Genomic DNA, 25,492 nt, shown 5'->3' with positions numbered 1-25,492 from the left:
AATGCAGTGAACACAATTCTGAACAATGTGGGACACAGGAAATTGCGTGGCAGATGAGTTCCATGGATGCTAATGGCAGAGGATTATAGAATGCAGATAAAGACTCTGGTCAACAAGCAAGCTTTTGCACTATGGTGCCATTAATAAAAATTGTAATTTGATTTTTCTTATTTTTGCTGAAGACCATCTGCATAATTTTCTTTTTATTTGGCTGTAAACCAACACAGTCTAAGTAATGTTTGCTTCCTCACTGCAATGAAAGTCCATTTTTTTCTCTTTAATGGTAACAAAAAAATTTATATTATCTGCATAGGTAGTGAACTGTTTATAGTTTGGCCAAAAAAGGGACAAGTGCTCAAAAAAGAGTAACAAACAAGATACAAAATGTTGTGAGACTTCTCTGGGTACATTACAAGTTACTATCCTATTTCCATTAATTACTGTAGCATGTCTTTTCTGGAGGATGTTGGTTAGAACAGTTAAGGTACTTCCTGTCACACGAAAGTACTCCTCTAGAATTACTACCAGTTCAAGGATAGTGAAAAAGCTGATGCTAAATTTAAAAAAAAATAAAAAAAGCATCCAGCTTTGTTTATTTAATGCTTACTGTATCCCTGTAATGAGTCCATTGAATTTGTTATAGGTGATCTTCATGGAACAGCAGTGCACTAGTACTCAGTTATGTTCTCAAAGCAGTGTTGCTGGATGGTCTTTAGGATTTGAAAAGGCAAATACTTTTGCCTTTTCAAATACTTTTTTTGTAAAGAGTATCCAATTGTTGAAGAAAGAATAAAACAAGACTTCACAAGAAAAACTGATGTAATTATAGCAAAAAATTGCCTCTGATATGCCACAATATGTGCAAAACACCCTGTACAAAGTTTCCAACTTAGTCATGAAGAAAAAGGAAGATGTACATAAGCCAGTCCCATGGTGGACAAATTAAATAGCCAATCTAAGAAGACAGATGCACAAATTCCTATAGGGAATACCAAAGGAAAATAAGGGGTTTGCCTGCTGAAGAAATTGAATAACTAATAAGAATTTACTCAAACACCAGGATAAAATACAGCCACAAAAACAAAACAAAAAAACCGGAATGAACCAGTCATGATGAATCATGGGATTATGGTGTACGAACTGTCCACCAACAAGATTCAGCCTGTAGAAATATTTAATTCGATATTATGCACACTGAAGAAACTACTACTAGGGAAGCCTTTATGGAAAATATTAATTAGAATCACAGCTAAGGATGATAAAGAAAAACTGATCAATAAATTTATTTGTCAGAGAATTAGATAACACTTCCCAAAAGAACTGGAAGCTCAGCAATAAAGAGGATGAAGCAGTCAGGAAAATCAAAAACAATTCCTGCCCGGGCAAAGAGTCGATTGGGGGCGAGGTGGTCAAAAAGGTTACACAAGTAATCCTCTAATGCTGGCAACTTTGTACAAAAATGTCTTTCTGAAAGCATCTTTCCAAATTCTGGCACAAAACACTACTCAATTTTATACATGAAGGGCAGTTACAAGAAATCCTGGCTCATATTAGCAAACTGTCCTTGTCCTTTTCCAGTGCTTGGAAAAATATGAAAAAATAGTCCAAAGGCAGAGATTCCAGTGAATCAAGGTACTTGTGACTTTTTATAGCTGGTTGCTAAGAGGCCAGTCATACAACACAAAAACACAACACATCAGTAAAAACACAAACAAACATCATATAAATGACTGGCTTTTTTAGATATGTTCAACATAGAGATATGAGCAGAGTTTGAGGAAATCCCTAAGAACCACTGTAATAAAGCTATGTATACATACATGCATGTACTTTATGTATACATTATACTCGCTATACTCTAACTCTGCGCCCCAAGTATCAGAATGACGTTTCTCTTATACCTATAATTTCAGCATTTGATGACTTAACCAAAACTGCGAAGTCAAATTTATTTACTATGCCCCTAGCATTAATGTATAAGCAAATAATGTGTGCCTGTCTGTGATTTTACTAATTCTAACATGGCTCATGTAATTGCTAGTCAATGTGGATTCTCAGCAGGGCTTGTATTGCCTCTCCTGCTTCCCACAATACTCAACATCCAACTGAAAACAATGTACGAATAAATTTTACCTCTGCTTCTGATATTCATTAAACTAATAATCTGTATATCCCTCCAAACTAGTAGTTTTTGACTCACATTTGGAATGAACAAGATTCTGTATTGAAAACTGTTTAAGATATTTTGAACATATTCCTTAAGTTATGCCGTATAAAATTTTGCAATAGTCATCTTGAGATGACCATAGCAATGAAATGACTGAAAATAGGACAAATGTTGTATTAATACCTTTTACTCAATATCACTGCCAAATTCACCCCTATCCCCCAACAACCTACAGACCAGCTGTGAAACACAGTATATATTACATGTTACTTTCTTTATTGTGTATTTCTCTATATACATTTGAATTAATGATTGATTACAACACTTTACTATATGTATGAATATCATAAGTAAAAATAAATTGTTGCATCTTTGCTAGCCAAGTCAATGTAACTGGAAAACGACAACAACCACTTGGAAGCCACACAAAGAAAAATGACTTCACCATTAAGAAATTTAGAATAGAGAAAGTTGATTTTCAAGGAAAGAAAGTTAAAAACTGTGAGAATTAACACAGTTCATTTGCATGGTGCAATGGCAGACAGGATGTTCCTCTAGAGTGGCATATATACATAAACAAGACATGATATCCTGTGTATGTATATATGTGCCACAGTTATTAAAACTTTTTCAACCTATTGTTATCACAGAAACAAGGTCCATGATCAATAACAGACAACTAAAATTACATGACTGATATATCACCAATTTGTGCAAGGTTGGAATGCAATACCACTGTCTTAAATGTAATTTAAATTATAAATTTTTATTATGTGTGTGCGTGTGTGTGTGTGTGTGTGGAGACAAAATAATGAAACTCACCAACTCTGAAGCATGTTTTGACCAAGCCAAATTGCACACTTGAGATCCGGTATCAACACACTGCATTGGCTGGCCTGTTAAGGTATTCCAAAACCGAATACACCGATCAGCTGTTCCTCCTCCACTTGCCAATAGCCCATGATGATGTGGTGACCATGCAATAGCTTTTACTGCTGCAAGGTGTTCTGTATATGTCTGTATGGGACTTAGACTACTCAAATTCCATACAAAAAGTTTATTATCATTTCCACCAGAAGCAAGATGCTGATTATCAGGAGACCATTTTAACCCACAAACCTGAAATATGATTTAATTATCAGTAATTAATACATTATTATATGCAATTAATATAAAATACCAGTTTTTCTTTTTTTTTTTTCTAATGAACACCCCAACCATGAAAGGTACTAGAAACTAGAGTACTTAGTACCATATAACATAATAAAGATTGAGAAAACAGATACAGTGGATTCCGGTTAATCGGGGCAGCCATTTATTTGGGGCAAATCTTAAAAAAACAGAAACCAATCGAGAAAATAGCCAGGGTTTACTTCGCTTAATTGGGACAGCATGCCGTTTAATCGGGGCAGGAGACTGCAGCACCCTACGATTGTCTCCAGCGGTACCACGCGGTTCGCTCGAAATTCTGGAGGTCACAACCATAAAACAATAAAAACAATTAGCAGGCTCCTGTTTATTGGGCTTTTCTGTTAGTGAAATCTATGATAAACAGACAGTAAACTCGATCTTACTGAATTTGCAATAATACCGACAGCTGGAATTCTGTGAGTTATTATGGTGAAATGTGTTTACACTTCCATGAAATCTTCAATCATATAAAAAAATTAATTTTCAGATCTTCTCTTCATTCCTATTTTTAAAGCTTTGTAACTCGTTACTCGGTTCTCACTTGCAATTTGTGTGTGCTGTGTTCTTTGTTATTGATTGCTTATCTTTTTACTGTTTTAATTTTAACCCCCACCCACAAATGTTAGTGAACAGAAATGTCAACTAGTTCGTATGTACATATTACAGTACGCATTAATTCTTCCAATTTTCACGTATCATTTAATTTTTTAATTGGTAAGGTAATAAAGGGTAAATTTGTGCTTAATATATCTTTGCTTTTATAGCATGTGGATAATATTCCTCCTATTTTCACTAATTAGAATCGCTGTTTAATAGAATTAAAATATAATTCACAAACATGATCACAATGACCGGCGCTTCTGCACATCGTGTAGTGAACGGTACTTTACTATGGTGAGTCCATCATAATGTGATTTGATTGTACAGTGAACCAATTGTAAAAAAAGGGGGGGGGATACATTGTATTTTTAACTATTTACGCAAAACTTTGGATAATTGGGACAGCCACTTAATCGGGCCAAAATGCACTAGTCCCGATGTGTCCCAAATAACCGGAATGGACTGTACTTATTGAAAATAGACTTGAAATTCTATTGGTTGTAATTTTCAGGAAATACATGCAAAGAAAGAAAACAGAAGTAGAAGGGATAAATGAAGAGGAGGAAAATTGGTTCTATGAGTTTGGAGTTGGGCAGTGAATGGATACTGACTGGTTGCAGCACATATTCAAACTGATTTGGAAGAGAGTGGGGTAGTTATAGATGCTAATTCAGAAGAACAGTGCCTATGGAAATATCTACAGAAAAGACATGCAGTAGAAATGTTACAGTTAAAAGGCAAATTGTAGCAGGTAACTAACTTCCTTTTTCTAAATTAAAATTTAATGGAAAACTTACTATTCATTGCTATTATACTGTCACAAAATTACCACCTACTGTAAAATTTTTACAGCTAAAAATTAAAACGATATAGCAGCAAAAGAGGTAATCAAACCGTTGACTATAAGAATGAGACCATCATTAAATTCAGGGAAAGTCTCAACAGATTGCAAAATGTCTCTCCAATTCACAAAGGGAGTAGAAGAGTGAACTGAGTAATTACAGACTTCTAAGTTTAACTTCTGTGAAAAGCAAGATTATGGAGTTCACAGTTAAAGTAGTAATACAAGATCATCTGGATAAGAATGGCACTATAAGGAAATCAAAGCAGCAATTTATTATGGGAAGGTACTCCCTGATCAATGTGATTCACCAACATGAGGCTGTTGCAAAAAAGGAACAATGCAAAGTTGCAACATTGACATCATTTACTTAGGTTTCAGTAAAACTTTTGATAGTCCCACATGAACAACTGCTATATAAATTAGAGCAATGTGGCATTAGGAGCAAGTTATGACTATTAAGGATAAATGAGAGGAGACACAGTTAACAAGTTAGTTCTGTACACAGTGCATTACATTTCGGGTACATTTGATTTTTTTCTTAAATTAATTAATTTTTTTTATTTTTCTGTGATTAACAGAAGTGAGAAGTAAATATAGATAGATGCTCCTTATCAATTAATTACTAAGATATATAAAACCTTATAGAACACATAACAAAACTATAGTTTTACGTTCTCTAAACTTAACCATTCAATTTAATTACAGCTACATAGTATTTATTGGACTTCTCTCACATACTTTTAAGTCTCTTTTCTTTCTGTATATATGTATTCTTCACAAGAGACAATTCATGAGTCTTACATAACAATACATGCAAAGCTTGCATGAACTATCTAAAGCTAACAACAATACTGCATCAAAACTACATTTAATCTATGAATTTCTTTTTTTCCATAAATTGTATGGAAAAATGAAATATTAATTGCTGGATTTCTATTGGCCTCATTTTAATGAAATTTGGAATTGTTTCTACAAATATTTTTAAAAGGATAAAATATAAAATTTCATGAAAATCCATCCACAAGGAGTTCCTCAGTCTGTTATATGCAGACAAATAAATGGACGGCAGACACAAACATAGTGAAGACAATAGGCACATATGGATATATATAGATACAGGGTGTCTCAAAAATATTGTTACAAACATTTAGGGGAGGTAGGTAACATCTAAAGGAATGTGAATCGCATAGGAACACATAACCAGAAATGTCAAGGGAAAGTAGTAGCAGAGGCACAAGAAGCAGAAATGAACAAGACAGTAATTAGTGGCAAACATTTATTTGACATAATATTAACAATGGAGTACAAGATGGATGCATTTCATGATGTCACAACAGATGCTCGAAGGTTCCACCATGAGATGCGATGCATGTGTGACACCGACGTAGCATGGATTGGTGGACACAGTCTAACACACCTGGAGTTTCTTTGACAGTAGTAGCAGCGCAGACGAGTCTCGCCCCGAGATCCATTTCCATCTCCACAGGCGATTCATACACGATAGATTTGAGGGGCCCCCACAGAAAGAAATCAAGGCTCGATAAATCATGTGAGCGTGGGGACCAGACAACGGGTCCACCACGGCCAATCCATCAACGCCCAAAACGCCTGTTCAAATGGTCACGAGCACACCTTCCATAATGGGCAGGTGCCCCGTCATGTTGAAACCAAATGTTGCATCTCACATTTGCTGGAACATCATCAAGTAACCCTGGTAGAACTTGTTCAAGAAAGATCCGATATTTAGCGGAGTTCATGTGGGATAGTAACAGGTACGGGCCGACTAAGCAATCACCGACCATACCTGCCCACACATTTATTGCAAAGCGGTGTTGTGCCTCATGGGGGCGCACACACCGTGTGGGTTGTCGTGAGCCCACACATGAGCATTGTGCTGATTGAATAATGCCTTTCCGAGTGAAATAAGCCACATCCATGACCAAAACATAGGCAAGAAAATTCAAGTCTTGAACACTTTCTTGGAGAAACCATTGCGCAAAAGCTACACATGAGGATGATCTTGGGAGAGCAGTAACTGAACCCTTTGGAGATGAAAGGGGTGTAAGAAATCGTCGTTCCAGACACACTGTACACTGCAACGAGACACTCCTAAGGCAGAGGCACGTGTGCTGGTAGTAGGATTATTCTGGACATCAACATACTTTCTTCCATGGCGGGAGTTCGTGTCGAACGTGGTCTGCCTGCACTACTCCTGTTACCTCTAAATGACCCATAATCACACAAATTTTGATGCACACGCGCAAACAAACGGTGGTCCGGTACATGTCTGTCTGGGAAGCGTTCTCCATAAATTCATTGAGCGGCTCGTCCATTGCCCTCTGCTAATCCATACACTAGGTGCATGTCTGCCAGCTCACAGTTCGTATATCGATGCATGCTCTTTGTGCAGTGACTACTGCTTGAATGAGTAAACCAGAAATTTTCCCTCTCGCAAACTGATGAACAGCGCCATGTACCGACTTACGGTGACGTTTCCGGTTATGGGTTCCTATGCGATTCACATTCCTTTACATGTTACCTACCTCCCCTAAACGTTTTTACCAATATTTTTGAGACACCCTATATATATATATATATATATATATAGATGCAAATGTGACTAAAAATAGTCACTGCTCTTCATTGTTTGTTTGTTTGTTGTTTGGTTTTTAGGAGCATTAGCAACTAAAGCCATATTGCTCCGAGCTCTTCATTGACTAATGTTATAAGGTTATGGGGACCCTTACCATTTCTAACATTTATTAGTAATATTAATTAAGTATTTCATATTATACTGTTAAAAAATTACTATTTATCATAAAATTGTAGCAAATAAAATTAAATAATGCAGTAACAAAGAGATATTCAAACTTCTTTTGTCGCCGCATTGTTTAATGTCTAAGTTTACTGATGATACAAATTGTTAGGGTAGCTAATCACATTAATCAGTGTATGCTGCTTCAAGACCCAGATAATCTGCTCAGCTGGACTGATAGTGACAACTGAAATTTAGTATTAACAAATGCGAGGTACTGCACATTTGGGTAATCCTAAGATAATATGTGAGATAATGTGTTAAGTGCTGTCTCACGTAAACCACATGAGACAGCACTAAACTGAAGCAAGGAAAATGAAAAAAAAGACTTCGGGTTAATTGGATAGTCTGATATGAAGTTAAAAAGGTGCAAAATTTGAAATATTTCTCTTTATGAAAAATAAGGAGCTACAAAAACATGGCTAAATAGGCAAATATATTCTTGAAAATAGTAAAAAGAGTACAAAGTATGCAAAACATTCAGGTTAAGTACAAGATAGTCCTGCAAATATCTTATAAAAAAGAAATTCTACTCTTTTGTGTGGATTCTTAAAGACAAATGCAACTGTTTACACGAGTGCCAGATTGCCTTCTTAAAATTTCTGGATTATAAAATGATTTTTTTTTTTTTTGTAAGATGTGCCAGATTTTAGAGTTACTGTAATATTATTACTACTACTACACTGGCCCAGCCCTGAAGTTCTGTACCTCCCCTTTCATAAAGCTATGGCAGCCAAGGCTTTTCACGTGACAAACAGTCTATAGTATATTTAAATAATCTCAGATATTTTGCAATGATAGCAAGGTTGCAAATGCAAATAAGCTGTGGGTTTGAAATCCAGGAGCCTTTATTGATCGAAACTCAGTTTGAAGAAAAGGATGATCACTAAATCTTTAGAAGATACTAAAGGATGGGTTGGCCATTTAACATAGAGTAATGTATGGTTCTGATGACTAAGAAAATTACTTTTGTTGGAAGAAAAACTTGCCCAAGGTCACTTTATTTTTTTTTAACTGTATAATAAAATTCCCAAATCTAAAGTAATTCTGTGATGATGATACTATCTTACACACATAATGGTATAGATTAAATTTTTATTACAAGAATACAATCTAAGAAGAAACTAAAAAAAAAAAAAAAAAAAAAATTAGTCTAGGAAAATCATTAATAGCACCAAGGGATCAGAGTTAAATTGAATAAAATGACTGATTTTCTTCAGTTAATTAAATTATGTAAAGAAACAAATGTACATGGCTGGAGGATAAAGAAAAATACTCACCTCTTGTCTATGACCTACTAATCTTCGCTCTGAAACTAGAGGAGGAATGCGAACATCTCTCTGAAGTATCAATCGATCTCTGCTACCAGATGATAAAATATCTGCATTCCAAGCTAAAGCCCCAACACGAGCTGAGTGACCCTCTAAAACTGATATTCGTTTATTTGCAGTTACATCCCATACTTGTACATAACCTTTATGAGTTCCTACAGCAACCAAATGTCCCTAGAACAAAGTCATAAATTAGTAAATATTCCAGTTTAACATGTGGAACAGCTTTCTGTGTATAGTCAAACAGCTATAGGATTTATATACGCATTGTGCCATTTGTTTAAAGGTATTAGAGTGAACAAAATGGCAGTTAAATAGAAGACAAATGGTTATAAATGGCTACTGCTCTGAGTGGATAGAATTCAGTACTGGATCCTTCATTTGTTAATGGCACTGTTGAAGGCATAACAAGTTTGACAATCAAAGTTTGCTGATGATACATATTTGGTATGCTGATGAAACAGCATACCAAGTAACCATGGTATGCTGTTTCAAGAAGACCCAGTAAATTATTTAGCCAGTCTGAAAACAGTTAAATGTATAACACTGTTCAATTCTGATATGGTTCCCTATGAAAGGCTATTATATGAAATGGAACAAATCAGGATTAATGACAAGATACTTAACTGAATCAAGGGCTGACATTAGGAGACAGAGTTATATATGGAAATACCTCAGGGTCAACAAGTGCAGCAGGTAGAATTCTTCAGGAATCCGTGTTTAGGTCATTTCTGTTTCTTATATCTCTTAGTAACATTGATATTGGAGTGTAGCAAAAGTTTTCGAAGTTTGCTGATGATTTAAAGGTAGGAAGGGTGGTTAATGTTGAGAACCAGGTCAATTTGCTTCAAAATGACTTGGATTGGTTGCACTTACAGTTTGAAAACTGACACCTGAACTTTAATGCTTCTAAATGAAAGGTTTTACACCTAAGAACAGAAATCCAAGAGTTACAAACTAGGGGAGTGGAACAAAAAAAGACTCGGAAGCTATGAAACGGTCAGGAAAATTTTCAATGCAGTGTAAACAGGCAGCTAGTAAGGCACAGTGTCCTGTCTATGATTTATAGGATCTTCACAAGTAGAATAAAGGATGATGTTGTCCTTTTATATGAGACAATGGACCGCATTCAGAATAATGTGTTCATGTTGGAAGACTACACTACAAGACAGAGCATTTCTAGATTTAGAAAGGTTCAAAGCCAGGCAGCCAGATTGGTGATGCAAAATATTGTATTTTGTATCACCAATTTGGTGATATCCATACAAAAAAGAACTGTTTAGAAGGTGCAGACTATAAAGCTTGATAACTAAACATTTGAGTGGGGTGGGGGGGGGTGTTGACATGATAGAGGTGTATATATAAAGTCCAAAGGATAAAAATATGAAATGCTGGATTTGCTTTTGGGCAGCATGCTGTAGATCACTGGAATAAATTGCCTGCCACAGTGGTCAAGGGCAGAAAAGTTCAAATTTGCCACTTTTGGTGAGGGGGAAGGTATGAATGATAGATATTTTTTTTGCAAATGCAGAAAATATCCACTTCCTTGCATCATTTAGTCATTATAATACTAATATAATCATAACAAGGGCTTTATGGCTTTAGAAAATATTGGAAACTTTGGGGGGGGGGGCAGATATTCTACTGTGAATCTTCAAGGTCACAGCATTTAATTACAGCAATGGAAGTCTGCTGGCTACCAAATAGGTCTCCTGAGTAATAACGCGCATGCCCAACGCTAAGTTGCTAACACATAGTTGCTTCTGTGTCTCGATTTCTAGCGTTCATTACACGTAGAAATTTTGTTTTAAGTAGTTTTTTTTACTATTGTTATAATTATTTGTGTATTTATTTTTCTATTATTATAATTATCTGTTGTCATGCACAGAAATAAGTATTTCGTGTGCAATAAATGTGGCTGCGATTGTACTCATTTCCGAAAGAACGTTTAAGGTAATTTATCGGAATCCATAGAATCAGGAAATGTTTAATGAAATGTAAAAAAAAAAAAAAAAACTGAATAGCTAATTAATAACGTGGTTGCTACTTTCTTTTGAGTTCTATTGTTTGTTGAACGTAGCAATTTTGTTTTACATAGTTTTTTTTTTTTTTTTTTCACTATTATAATTATCTGCTGACATCGTGCACAGAAATAAGAGTTTCATGCGCGATAAATCTGGAGTTCGATTGTACTGATTTCCGAAAGAACATTTAAGATAATTTTTCAGAATTGATAGATCCCGGAAATGTTTAAAAAAAAAACAATACTGAATAGCTAATTAATAACTAATTCATAACTTATTACACTAATTTATATGAATAATGTATTGATATTAATCGAAGTAATAGTTTACGAAATAATTAAATTATTCCATAAAAAAAACTTAATGAAATATGTCTATGTCATAACATCTTTACTGTTTCTGAAATCAAGTCAAGTCAGCCAGAGTCTCACTGACAAAGTGAAAGAGTTATAATCACCCAGGTAATGTGAGGATATGGATATTTATGATTAAAATGTATTGGCATATGTCTCAGGTTACCTAGCTAGAAATATTTTAAAGATCAATAATTGTGAAACATGTAAAGATTTACTATTAGGCCCAAAAGATCATGATATGGATTAAAATGGCCATCAAAGGAATTATTGAATACAATGAGAAGTGTATCAGTATTTTGCTTTTCTGAAGTGTATTTGTTATTTCATAAGGAAAAAGTTTTACAAAAACTTTATGCTAAAACTAGTTTTATTGACTTAGAGTGGTTTGGGAACCAGGAGTAGCAAGCACATGTGCAAAAAGTGCTTATTCAGTCTATTTTGTAAATTATGGAAAAACAAAAAGTGAAAAATATGAATTTGGCTTGTCTGTCCAGTCAAGCATGAAACTCCCTTTAAAAACTAATGAAACATGTTAGACCCGTGTAACTGGGAAATGTTAAGCATGTGCTGTGAAAGATAGGGGGGAAAATTGTCATAATTTGATTTTTCTGGGGAAAACTGTGTCATGATTTCTCTTTTTTAGAGATCACTTGTATCAGAGCAATATTAATTGATCAATACTGGATTAACTGTCCATTCTGAACTACATATACCTTAATGATAAATAACATATAGCTCCATTATTCAGTTTGAATTCTATTGTCTAATGAATTCCACACTGCTGAAGTATTTGCCAAACGTTTGTCAAGGATTGAGACTATTGATATGGAGCCTTTGCTTTCATTTCCTGGTTGAGATCTGTTGATCAATGAGGATTACCAAAACTCAGCATTGAAGAATATGAAAAATGACAATACAAAAGACCCAGGTGACTCACCAACCATATTTTGGAAAAAGTCTGTCACTACTCTTAATCCTATCATGCTTCATATTTGCAACTTATATCTGAGATTGGGCATTTACCCAAAGCATTTCAATCAGGTTAACATACTTCTGGTATTCAAAAAAGGTGACAAGTGGTCTGCATAAGATTTCAGGCTATTCCCCAGCAAAAAAAAGCCTTTCTAAACTATATGATGCAGTAGTGCATAAACAACTCTTCAATTTTTTCAAGCCTTACATATCAAAATCAACATGGCTTTGGTCATGGAAAGTCAGCATATGTATGTAAGTTTTCTCTGGGAGTCCTATTGCTGTTATCTAGGATCACATTGCTGTTGTGGCTAACGAGCTGTATAATACAATGTTCCAACAGTGTCATCATCCACCAAGTGAAGCCTGAACCATTTATTCAACTCTGTGTATATGTATGTGTGTTCTCGTGAACATATTGCTGCTAGGCTCTTGTGTAGGGTCACATTGCTCTTGTGTCTGAATTATTGTCATATTAAATTATTTTCTATAAGTAGCTTATAGACCTAGTCAAAATCCTTGGTTTATTCTGAATTGAGACAGCGAGATTTTGGAAGTTAATTAATACTTAAGTGTCCGTAGATTTACCGTTCGTAACTTGCCGCCATTGTTATACGATACATTACATCCCGAACTAGATAGTGTTAGCTTAGTATAGTATAGTATATAATATTGTCAATTAATCAGTAAAATCTATTAATCTTGTTAAACTTCATTGTCAATTAAATTGCACTTTTTAACTAAATACATAACGACTTAGATTTTACAAACTTAACATAATTAATTAATACATAACTTGATACGGAAGTTATATAAACGGAACTCGTAGATAATACTCGAAACTGAAAAATATATATAGATATATAGTGTTATAACTGTGTTGGGATACAAGTTTAGGGTTATAATTTTGTACTGAAATTGAAATTTTATTGAAATTAAATTGAAATCATGACTCAGACAAAAGCAGCAAAGCAAAAGGCTCAAGTTAAGCAGCAAAGCAAAAGGCTCAAGTTAATGGGAGTGATGTGGCTCAGGGGAGAACTGGGGGGGGCAGTTGCCCTCTGAATCACAGCCTTTTAAAATGCACTGCTTGCTTGCTTGATGTCGTTATTTTGGTTTTTAGGAGCATTAGCAACTAAGGCCATATTGCTCCGGAATATGCGGCGGTCATTCCCTGACCTTGCCACATCCTCCGTATTTGGTGGTGATGGGCTCGAACCCTGGTCACTTGCTTGATGTTTGTGGAGCAATTGGGTACAGGACATGATATTGCCATGGGGGACATCTTTGTGTGTGCGCAATGTAAGGAAATCAGGCGACAACTCAGCGTTGTTATGGGCCTATATGAGAGCTTGAAGGACAGGGTGAATTCCCTCGAAGGATCTAAATTGAGGGGACCATCAGGCTCTCAGCTGCCCACATCAACACCAGAGCTTGCACTTGATCATCACGGAACACAGCGGCAGCTCCCAAGGAAGAATGCGCTGGTCCCACAGGAAATACAGTTGATTCCGGTTATTTGGGACACATCGGGAGTAGTGCATTTTGGCCCGATTAAGCGGCTGTCCCAATTATCTGCAGTTTCACGTAAATAGTTAAAAATACAATGTAGCCCCCCCTTTACAATTGGTTCACTGTACAATCAAATCACATTATGACGAACTCAACATAGTAAAGTACCATTCACTATACGATGTGCAGTAAGTACCGGTCATTGTGATCATGTTTGTGAATTGAATTTTAATTCTATTAAACAGCGATTCTAATTAGCAAAAATAGGAGGAATATTATCCACAGGCTATAAAAGCAAAGATATATTAAGTGCAAATTTACCCTTTATTACCTTACCAATTAAAAAATTAAATGATACGTGAAAATTGGAAGAATATACGTGAAAATCGGAATAATTAATATGTACTGTAATAAGTACATACGAACTAGTTGACATTTCTGTTCACTGACATTTGTGGGTGGGGGTTAAAATTTAAAACAGTAAAAAGATGAGCAATCAGTGTTATCGCAAAATTCAGTAAGGTCGAGTTTACTGTCCTTTTATGATAGATTTCACTAACAGAAAAGCCCAATAAACAGGTGACTGCTAATTGTTTTTATTGTTTTATGGTTGCGACTTCCAGAATTTCGACCGAACCAAGTGGTACCATCAGAGACAATCGTAGGGTAATCTCCAGTGCTGCAGTCTCCTGCCCCGATTAAAGTGCATGCTGTCCCAATTAAGCAAAGTGAACCCTGGCTATTTTCTCGATTGGTTTCTGTTTTTTAAGATTTGCCCCAAATAAACAGTTGCCCCGATTAACCGGTAGCCCAAATAACCAGAATCCACTGTAGTAGTTGTTGGTGACTCTATTGTCAGGGAAAGGAGGAACATGGTATGTAAAAAGGATAGGTGGAACAGAACCAGGGTATGTCTGCCAGGGGCAAAGGTTGATGACATTGTAGAGCAGATATCATCTGCTCTAAAACCAGCATGTGATTCTGGGAACTTTTTGAATGTACTATGTCTAAGACCTGCTAATTAATAAGAATAACATTAAACCAGGCTAAAAAGATGGATATTAACCAAATTAGAAACATAAATGCCAGTGTACAGACATTGTTTTGGTAATTCTTGTCACCACATCAGTGATGAGTTGGGTGAAAGACCTAAGATGAAACACATAAACAATGTCTTTATATCCAACTTGTTTTTTTTTTTTTTCCCTACTTCTTTTCTTCTAGCTCTTCACTGATGTGAAGAGCTAGAAGAAAAGAGTGACTTATACATTCATAATGTGGTTTAAGTCATCTCTTTACTGCCAGGCTTAATAGTGTTCCTGTATTAATGCAAATCTCTTAAGTAAATCCAATATAGTATTTGGTTAATTAAGTGTGTACATAAGGGAAAGCTGTTAATGTTTACTTTTATGTTTCTGTTAACAATTCATTAACCTAAATTCAAAAAATAGCAAGGGCTTAATTTTTCAGTACTCACCTTGATCAATCTGCAATTGTTATGGTTTGAATGGCAAGAGGTGACTAGCTTTAAGGTGATTGGTTCTTAAATTAAGGGGTGGGTAAATAGTAATTATGATGGAAACGGGATTAAAATATTCGAAAGGAAGTAGAAGTGCACTAACTCCATCCTTGGCTGTCATTAAATTGGGTTAAATTGGGATTCTAAATAGTGGATAAGCCAAAAGTCATAACAAAGGACTTTCATTAAAAAACGTCATTAAAAAATGTCTTTTTTCATTAAAAAAGTGGCAAGTTAAATGAAAAGGGAACGCGTACTGTATTTAAGAAGAATTTTGTAATCCCGTGATGCACTTTGTTACTTGTGGGAATCTCAGATTGGTGAGATTCCAAACCGGAGAAAGACTGAAGTGGAGTTTCGCATTTATAATATTTAGATCGGAGTGGTGACAAAACCATTCTATAATGAGGGCTTCGAATTGTAAAATTTTGTTTGTTTGTTATTTGGTTTTTAGGAGCATTAGCAACTAAGGCCATATTGCTCCGGGATATGCAGTGGTCATTCCCTGACCTTTCCGCATCCTCCGTATTTAGTGGTGACGGGCTCGAACCGTAAAATTTTATAACTGTTTTTTAATTTTAATATGGTAATAGCTGAGTCAACTAAGGGAGTATGGTTGTTGGAGTGGGCATGTAAAGTAAGTTCAGTGCTAGATTGTCCAGTTCTGAAGCTATTGTAGTGATAGTATGCTCTGGTATTGGATGATTGGGTTGAACCGAATTTGGTTGTGGTACTACCAATGTAACAGGCGTTACAATTGTGTTGACATTTTATTAAATAAATAATATTATTCATTTCGCTTGTTGGATATTTATGTGTTTCTTTATATTTATTGAAAAGTGATCAGAGTTTGTTATAAGTGGAAAAAATAAGAGTGATGTCTGTACCTGCAAATATTCGCCGAAATTGTCCTGCAAGATTACTATGATAAGGAAGAACAAGATGTGTTTTACTATTTATGATGGATTTTATGGGGTTATTGATATTATTTTTTGTGATGGAAATGGTATGTTGGATTAATTTTGGAGGGTAATTTCTGGCTATGAATTTTTTTGTGAGATACTGTAACTCATTGGATAGGTCGTCTTGTGAGGTGCTGAATTTAATGGCTTTGTAGATTTGGTTATAGAGAACCCATTTTTTTATGTTGAAAGGGTGGTGCGATGTAAAATGTAAGAATTTCCCTGTGTGTGTATGTTTTCTATAGATCTTAGTTCCTAGTTTAGTACCTATTTTATATATGGTGAGATTGAGAAAATTAATTTGTTTATTGGTTTCTATTTCGAGTGTGTATTTAAGTCTGTCATGAATTGAATTGAATTTTGTAAAAAGGTTATCAATTATAGTTTTGTTTCCTATTAAAAGTACATCATCAGCGTATCACATGTATAACTTTATCTCGGAAGGGTAAGGTTGTAGGATTTTATTTTCAACTGTGGCTAAGTAATTCTTCTTAAATACAGTACACGTTCCCTTTTCATTTAACTTGCCAACTGAAGACGTTTTTTAATGAAAGTCCTTCGTTACGACTTTTGGCTTATCCACTATTTAGAATCCCAATTCAACCCAATTTAATGACAACCAAGAACGGAGTTAGTGCACTTCTACTTCCTTGCACATATTTTAATCCCAATTCCATCATAATTACTATTTACCCACCCTTTAATTTAAGAACCAATCATCTTAAAGCCAGTCACCTCTTGTCATTCAAACCATAACAATTGCAGATCTATCAAGATGAGTACTGAAAAATTAAGCCCTTGCTATTTTTTGAATTTAGTCCAATAAAACAGTACTTTAAGATATACTATAACTTCTAAGTGTCCAATTCATTAACCATAACTGTTGAATTGACATTAACTTCCATTCCTGATTTAAAGTATCTATTTTATGCTAAAATAAAGCCTTTCAATATAAATGTTTAGATGTACAAATAAAAAGTAATTATAATAAATACCACACAGTTGTATTTATTTTTAATCCAATTGTTGGTATTAAAAATAAATCCAACAGTGTGGTATTTATTATAATTAAACAATTTAACACCAACCAGTGCATGTTGCTGCTTAGTTGTTTATATGTTTGTCCATTTCATTCCGTTCGATGCGAGTACGTCTCTTAATTAGAGTGAATGTATTCAATACATATACCATTGTTTATTAAACAGATATACAATTGAAATAAATTCTCTACAAAACAGTTTTAAAATAAAGCAATTTCATAATGATCAACATATGTTATTCAACTAACCCTTTCTGACCATGATACAGATGTCACTGTATCTCCATCTGCACTCAAATCACAAAGACGAGTGACTTGGGAGGTACAGGCACTCCACAGATATACACAAGTTCCTAATCCAACACTTAAAACATTTGTAGATGACCAATCAACAAGGTTTAAATAAAAGTCATCCTGCAGTTCAGGAGCATCTAAAACCTTAAATGGAATCCGTGATATTTTTCTTGCAGCCTAAAAGAAAACAAACAGAATTACAGTAGTAATCGCAAATGATCAACATTAATGGCTGCTAATATTTCAATACAGGATCCTTTACTGAAAAGAACAAAAGAATCATTTTCATTTCAGTATATAACAATTTATTATAATTAACTTTTGCAAAGTACAGTATATGGGGTTTCAAAAGTATGGAAAAAAAAATTCTAGGGTCAAAATAAGAAAAAAAAAATCATATACATATCCAAATTCTGAATGGGTATGAAGCTATGATTTCTGAATTTAAAAAATGATTATAGATTTTTTTTAATGATTAAATATAATTAAACAATAAATAAGAATAAGCAAGAAAGAACCTAGTGAAATGTTTACTCATATTAGGTACATGCTTATTCTTTTTTTCTTTTTTTTTTTTGCAGCAACTATTAAGAATCACGTATTTAGATGAATTTTTTTCCCTCTCCCCCATTTTGGAGTCAAGAATACAATACAGATTTGTACATAGTTTGAAACATCCCATATCATAAAAAAGGTGACACCTATTTTTCACATAGGGTTTCTGAGAACGTCACTTTTTTTTTTTTTACCCCTTTCTCATTTATTACTAGTTAAGGTGCCCCAACTTGTCATATTCCTTCTGTAAGGAGACCATCTCATCTGTTATTGCCTTTAACACCAAAAATTTAACATTATGAATTTAAGTGAATTTTCATGTTTTCTTCTAACTTACAGATATTGAATATTTGTAGCTCTGATAAAATGAAATGTGATCTGTTTTGATTATTGAGAAATGTATTTACTCTCTTGATTATAAGATCTGCCAATGTCAGATCTCATAATTAAGTACTGTAATGTAATACTGATTTTATAAATTTCAAATAATGGAGCCCCCACCTCTTTATGGAAGGTACTAATAAATGCAAAAGAATTCTTTTATGCATTTGAAAAAAACATACAAAACTGTACACCCTTGGTATGTATGCAAAGGGGCTATAACATACCTGGTGCTATAGCATTAACACACAATCTAACAGTAGCACCTCTCTGCATAAAAGCATGTGCACAGTAGCATTTCTGTGGCTGTCCATTTACAAGTTACACTGTTTTAAATGGAAGAAGCATGTTTGAAACTACAGTTCAAACAGAACACAGTTACTGCGATTGCTAAAAAATGAACCTCTAGGATGCCTTTTTAAATGGTATGGTCATTGGAGATGAATCCCGGATTCACCATTATGATCTGAAAAATAAAGGACAGTCCACATACTGAACGTTTTTCATGACTATGGGCATTATCCATGACAAATTATCTAGGTACCAATTCAGTCTGGTACCTAGACATTGGTAAAGCTCAAAAAAAGGATCAAACAAGTTTTTGATATTTAGGAAGAACAATGGCTTGGGCTATATTGTACCACACTGTATAGGCCTGATGTAGCTGAGTGGTCATGAGTGAGAGTGCAGAAACATATGCTCAGAGTTGATTCAAGCCTGTAACTGCTAAATAGAATTAATGATTGTATTCATGACTTATTGTAAACCCTCTGACTTGGTAGACATGCCAAAGTACAAACAAGAACATTTTTTATATTATGTCAGTGCAATAGGATGCATTTCTATATGTTATTGAAACTGAAGATGAATTCTTGATTCATCACTGTGATTTGAAAAACAAAAGTCAGTCCAAGGAATTGTTCCATATGTTAACTGGTTTTGGGACTATGGGTGTTATCCACACTCAATTCTGAAAAAAGGGAAACCAACCAATTCAGTCTGGTACACTGAGACATACATGCTCAAATAAAGGAATCAAGTGAGTTGTTGGTTTTAAGGCACATAAGTGACCTTGGATCATATATATATATATATATATATATAGAATCAATTTACTAAGGTGTAGAGCAGTGTTATAATAATTATAAATCATAGCACAGGGATATTATATTATAATATTGTCCAATCGGATTAATGCCATCAGTGATAGAACATTACATCCGTCGTTAAATGTATGTAGTATTTAAATAATGTTAATATGTAGCAGTCTTCCTGTTGTTTAAAAATTGATGCAATCCAAGAGCCAACCGGACCCTAGGCAACAGCAGTTAAACATAATAAATTCAATAATCTATATTAATAAGCCATCTATGGGAAAAGTATTTTGCAAGGGACTTTGTCAAGGGCTAAACCCCTACAAAACACAGCCCCCGTAGATGGCTGAGCTATCAGTTTCTGTTGTCATCTGCCTGTATATCTGGGCCCAAAAGCATTCCATAATACCTGTGTTTAGGTATAAATATTAAGTAGCTTAGTTGTAATTTTGTAGAATACAGGCTGGATGACATTTAGCCCGACCAATAGCTAAGACAAAATAGTAAATAAGCAAAGTTGAGTTGAGAACCAATAATCTGCAAACTTGATAAGCTAACAAAAGGAGAACGGAGAGAAGGCTAGTTAAAGTGATAGTACCTCAATCCCCCCTCGAATTACTCTAATAGTTCATGAAGTATGAAAAAAAGGCAAAAGATAGATTTTCATACCTCATGAACTATGCGGAGATGGGAGAAATCCCAGGTGCCGTCTGACACGAACATACCTTACCTCATGAACTATTAGAGTAATTCGAGGGGGATTGAGGTACTATCACTTGAACTAGCCTTCTCTTCGTTCTCCTTTTGTTAGCTTATTTAGCTTATCAAGTTTGCAGATTATTGGTTCTCAACTCAACTTTGCTTATTTACTATTTTGTCTTGGCTATCGGTCGGGCTAAATGTCATCCAGCCTGTATTCTACAAAATTACAACTAAGCTACTTAATATTTATACCTAAACAAGGGTATTATGGAATGCTTTTGGGTCCAGATATACAGGCAGATGACAACAGAAACTGATAGCTCAGCCATCTATGGGGGCTGTATTTTGTAGGGGTTTAGCCCTTGACAAAGTCCCTTGCAAAATACTTTTCCCATGGACGGCTTATTAATATAGTTTATTGAATTTATTATGTTTAACCGCTGTTGCCTAGGGTCCAGTTAGCTCTTGGATTGCATCGATTTTTAAACAACAGGAAGACTGCTACATATTAACATTATTTAAATACTACATATACATATATATATATATTGTCTGTACAAGTGGTGTTTATGAACTGATGTGCATGATGTGATCTGAAAAATCCAGTATAACTCAAGAGGAAACTATTCTCTCCTTCTCTCTCTGCCTAATGATGGCTAATACTAATGGAAGGAGCCTTTAGCAATTCTTCCAGTCTGTGACACAACTTTAACCCAGATGAGTGACATATTATATAATGTGTGTGTGTGGTATTATCCATATGTTGCAAGAAGCTTGAGGATTTTGCTGTACCAGCCAAAAATAATAAAAATAAGAATAATAAAATAAATAATAAAATATATTAAATTAAAATAAAATAAACCACCTATCAGTTATTGATTCCACCTTCATGGAAGAAGTTTGTTCCAATTTCCAATTACTCTCTGGCTGAAAGCAAATTTTTGATTTAGCATTTAAATATTTAGCAACCATCCTATTTCATTTAAATTTATACCCTTCATGTGCATTATCTGAGAAACAGCAAGGATAACATCAGCATATAGTTTACTTAAGCCTTAAACACTTCAGTCAGATATCCTTACTGGTGCCCAGTTTCCACATGAAGCAATTTACAGAAATGAAGTCATTTTTGGTAAGACCACCCCTTTTGTTCCCCTGACTAATCTTATTGCTCTTCTCTGCACCTATTCCAACCAATCTATATAATTCCTAAAATGAGGCTTTCAGATCTATATGCAGTATTTAAGAAGTGGCCTAACCTTTGCAATTATACAACTGGAAGATCAGCTTTTTACCCCTGTTGGCAATACTCCTGTACATCACTGACAGCACCCCATGAGCTGTCCTTGCAGTCGTTCTGCTTTGCTCAGAGATATCAGACTGTACAATTATTCCTAGGTTTTTCTTTTTATTCTCCATCAACCTGAGTGTGGTACCACCCAATTAGTATGTTATTTTGGGATTATTGCTATCCATATACTTATGATTTAACATTGCATTTAGCAATGTTAAACCGTAAGTGTCACTTATCAGCCAACTGCTTAATGTCTTTAGATCTTATTGTAGAACTATATCCTGATTCCTCTCATTAACCACTTGTCCAACTTTTCTACCATCAGCAAATTTAGACAATAAGCTTGATATGGCTTCATCAATATTTATAATAAATACTGAAAACAGTTAGGGGCCCTACACTAATCTTGAGGGACTCCACTAATAACATCAGTCCAAGAAGAGCAGTGTCCATACATAAGCACCATGTTTTCTGCCACTAAACCATCCTTTAATCTATACTGCTTCATTCTGTATAGCAGTCTTTCATGTGGAATGGTGTCAAAAACTTCACTGAAATCTATTTATGTGATATCAAAATTATTTTTCTGCATCCAATCCTTGATCAATGTCTGCATCCAGTTCCTTTGTTAGTAATTCATAACAGCTAATTAGAATGATCAGACAAGGTCTCCCCTAAACAAAAACATGCTGTGATTGCTGTATTACGGCATTCTTGTCAAGATATTGCATTATTTTTTTAAAGACTTGACTCCATTACTTCCCCCCAGAAGTGAAGCTTATAATTATTCACTTTACCTTTTGATCTTCCTCTGTGAAAAACCTCTTGATCTTCCTCTCCCTGAATCTAACAGTGCTCTCATAATTATGGGAGGTTTGCTTGCCTCTTTTGATGCTTTTTTTGATATTATGGATCAGATTCTGTTAGCTCCAGGTGTCTTATTTACTTTTAGCTTCAGTAGCCTTTCTTACACTTCCCTCTAAGTTATCACAAAACCATTTAGCTTGCAGTTAGAATTGGTTATACTTCTGGTATCACCATCCTTAAAAACTTCACAAATGAATGTATATGCGAAATATCTATTCAATTTCTCAGCACCCTGAATATCTATATCTAGTGGACTAGTGTGATTTATCCCTTCCATACTAGTGTTAACATAAGCAAAGAATTCCACTTTTCTTCTAATTTTTATCTAAAGACTTCTTGAATCTGCCTTAGCTAATTAAGTCCCTTAATGACTTGACTGCACATCAGCTTATATTTACTGTAGGTTTCTATGTCCTCAAATAATTTATAATCATTTCATGCATTTTTCTTCTCTGCTACTAGTCTTCTCATAACTTAGGTCTAAACCTTGAAAAAATATCTTAGATGGTATAAAAAGCTTAATAGCGTCTTTGATTACTTCCCCAAACTCTTCCTATTTAGAACCTGCAGGTGTTAAAATCACCAGTTGGTCCCACTAAAAATAATTTAAGAACTGCATAAGACAGTTGTAGTTTTCAGAAGCAAAATCCCTTCCCTTTACCCTAACAGTAGTTATACCTTTAAATAAAAGATTATACATTGTAAAAAAATCAGTATAAAACATTGTCCTTGTAATATGAGGTTTTGCCCTAAATTTGAGTTATAATTGACATATAAGTTGGTGAAAATAAATCATGTCTATATGTAGTCAGTCAATCAAAGTTAATTATAATGACACCAGGAAATTGGTGATGACGAGTTCCACTACAGTATATATAATATTTGTTATTTGTTATAACAAATAACAAACATTTAGGAGCATTAGCAACTAAGGTTTTTAGGAGCATTAGCAACTAAGGCCATATTGCTCTGGAAATATGTGGTGGTCATTCCCTGACCTTTCTGCATCCTCTGTATTTGGTGGTGACGGGCTCGAACCCCGGTCTAATCAAGAAGTGTGTGTGCTATGCACTGGTGCTCCTTCCCACCTGGCTACACTAGCCAAAAAATAAAAATAAATAAAAAAGAAAACTTATGCTGCACTAGCCAAAAAATAAAAATAAATAAAAAAGAAAAATAAATAAATAAAAATAATCAGAAAATTTTAAAAAAATAAATAATTAATAAGAGAAAAGGAAATGGACAAAAATGGCTCTTGAGTGACCCTGTCAAAATAGCTAATCAGATTAGTTAAACATGATTTTCCCTTCACAAAATCATGCTGAGTATCCTTCAGAATTCCATTTCTACCTAATGATTCTGAATTCCACCCTTAATCAATGTCTCCATGATTTTCCCTACTACTGAAGTTAGACTGACCAGCCAATAATTTCCCACTTCACTCTTAGAGCCACCCTTATATATTGGAGATACATTGGCACTTTTCCAATCCAACAGAATCACTCCTGAGTCCAGTGATGCTCTCATAATTAGCCTCAATGGTTCAATGCACTCACCTGCTACCCCCCAAGACCACAGGGTATATGCCATCAACCCCAGGAGCCTTACTCGCCTGTAGGCTGGAAAGATTTTTCATTAAATAAACATGTGAAATTTCAACATCATTAATTACATTTTTTTTCAACTTCACTCCCATAATTTCTCATTGACACAAAGTAAAAGGGTATATTTAGTATAAGCAATGGCCACATGGTGCTAGGAAGCCTAGCACCATGTGGCCCAACTTATTATTTTTTGGCTTATGCTGCACCAGCCAAAAAATAATAATAATAAATAAAAAATAAATAAAATAATAAAAGTAAAATAATAAGAAGAAAATTAAAAAAAGAATAAATAATTAATAAGAGAAAAGGAAATAGACAACCTAAGTATTTAGGAAAGATGGAGAAGAAAGAAGGGGTGGAGGGATCATGCTTCTTATCAAAAATAGCTTTTGTTGAGTCTGAAGTTACGTCTGTCCATATAGAATTTGTGTGATGTAGTTAGTCGAAGCAAAGGAACAATGAAAGTGGGAGTAATCTACAGACAAGAAGATTGAAGAATATGATGAGTGTCTTTACATGCAGAGTGAATTGGGAAAGCAAGCATGAATGTCTTATTATGGGTGACTGTAATCTGCCCCAGATTGATTGGAACAAGTGGAAGCAAAACTCGCGATGGGAAAAACTTTTTTAAATAAACTAGATGGTTATTATTTGTACCAGTATGTTAGAGAAAGTACTAGGGGTGAGAATATTCTTGACCTCATCATTACTAACGATTCAAATGACATCACAGGGCTTAAAGTACAGGAACCATTGTCAGGAAGTGATCATGCAGAGTAATCAACTGGAAGATGAAGAAAGATGTAGCAGTAGTTAAGAGTAAAGGCACGGGCTTTAACTTCAGAAGAGGGGACTTTGATGGTTTAAGATGCCCTATAGCAAAAATCACAGAAGCCACAAACATATACATACCTTTAAGAAAATATTGCAGGAAGATGCCGAAATGGATGACTGTGGAGCTGGCTAGTCAAACAGAGAATGGGATAATTACAGAGAAATGAAAAATCCTGAAGCCTACAACAGGTACAAGTTGATCTGTAATAGTACCACAAATAAGCTCAGGGAGGGAGGTCAAGGCTGTGTATGAGAAAGCACTGGCTTAGAGAACAAAGAATAAGGACAAGGAATTTTTCATGTATATGAATACAAAGAAGAAAAAAGCAAATCAGATTTTACTCTTGTACACTGGGTGTGGGAAAGTCTTAGACAACCCAGCTGATGATACGGATGAAATGAACATATACTTTGCATCTATCTTTACTAACAAAAGACTCTTTATGCTGAGAAGAGGCTGTGCAAGTAATGCAGAGCCATATAAAATTAGCGATCTTGTAATTACAGATGATTGTTTATTAGAAAAACTTTTGAG

General features: G+C 34.7%; 1 protein-coding gene across 6 annotated transcripts in view; it reads right to left on the bottom strand.

Annotated features, from left to right (window-relative positions):
- The window catches only part of fzr (fizzy and cell division cycle 20 related), a 155,895-nt gene that overhangs the window by 16,560 nt on the left and 113,843 nt on the right, over positions 1-25,492 (bottom strand). For all 6 annotated transcript variants that reach the window (XM_090374457.1, XM_090374453.1, XM_090374456.1 and 3 more), the window contains 3 exons: positions 17,582-17,803; positions 8,898-9,122; positions 2,990-3,286 (listed from right to left, as the gene is read on the bottom strand). In XM_090374457.1, coding sequence (XP_090230583.1) covers positions 2,990-3,286; positions 8,898-9,122; positions 17,582-17,803 — 744 coding nt within the window. The remainder of the gene's footprint in view (positions 1-2,989; positions 3,287-8,897; positions 9,123-17,581; positions 17,804-25,492) is intronic.

Source organism: Mastigoproctus giganteus, chromosome 5 (genome assembly GCF_048544385.1).
Source record: "Mastigoproctus giganteus isolate SK-2022 chromosome 5, ASM4854438v1, whole genome shotgun sequence".
NCBI classification, from domain to species: domain Eukaryota; kingdom Metazoa; phylum Arthropoda; class Arachnida; order Uropygi; family Thelyphonidae; genus Mastigoproctus; species Mastigoproctus giganteus.
Note: the sequence above shows the minus strand (reverse complement) of the source record. Positions and strands in the feature narration are given on the sequence as shown.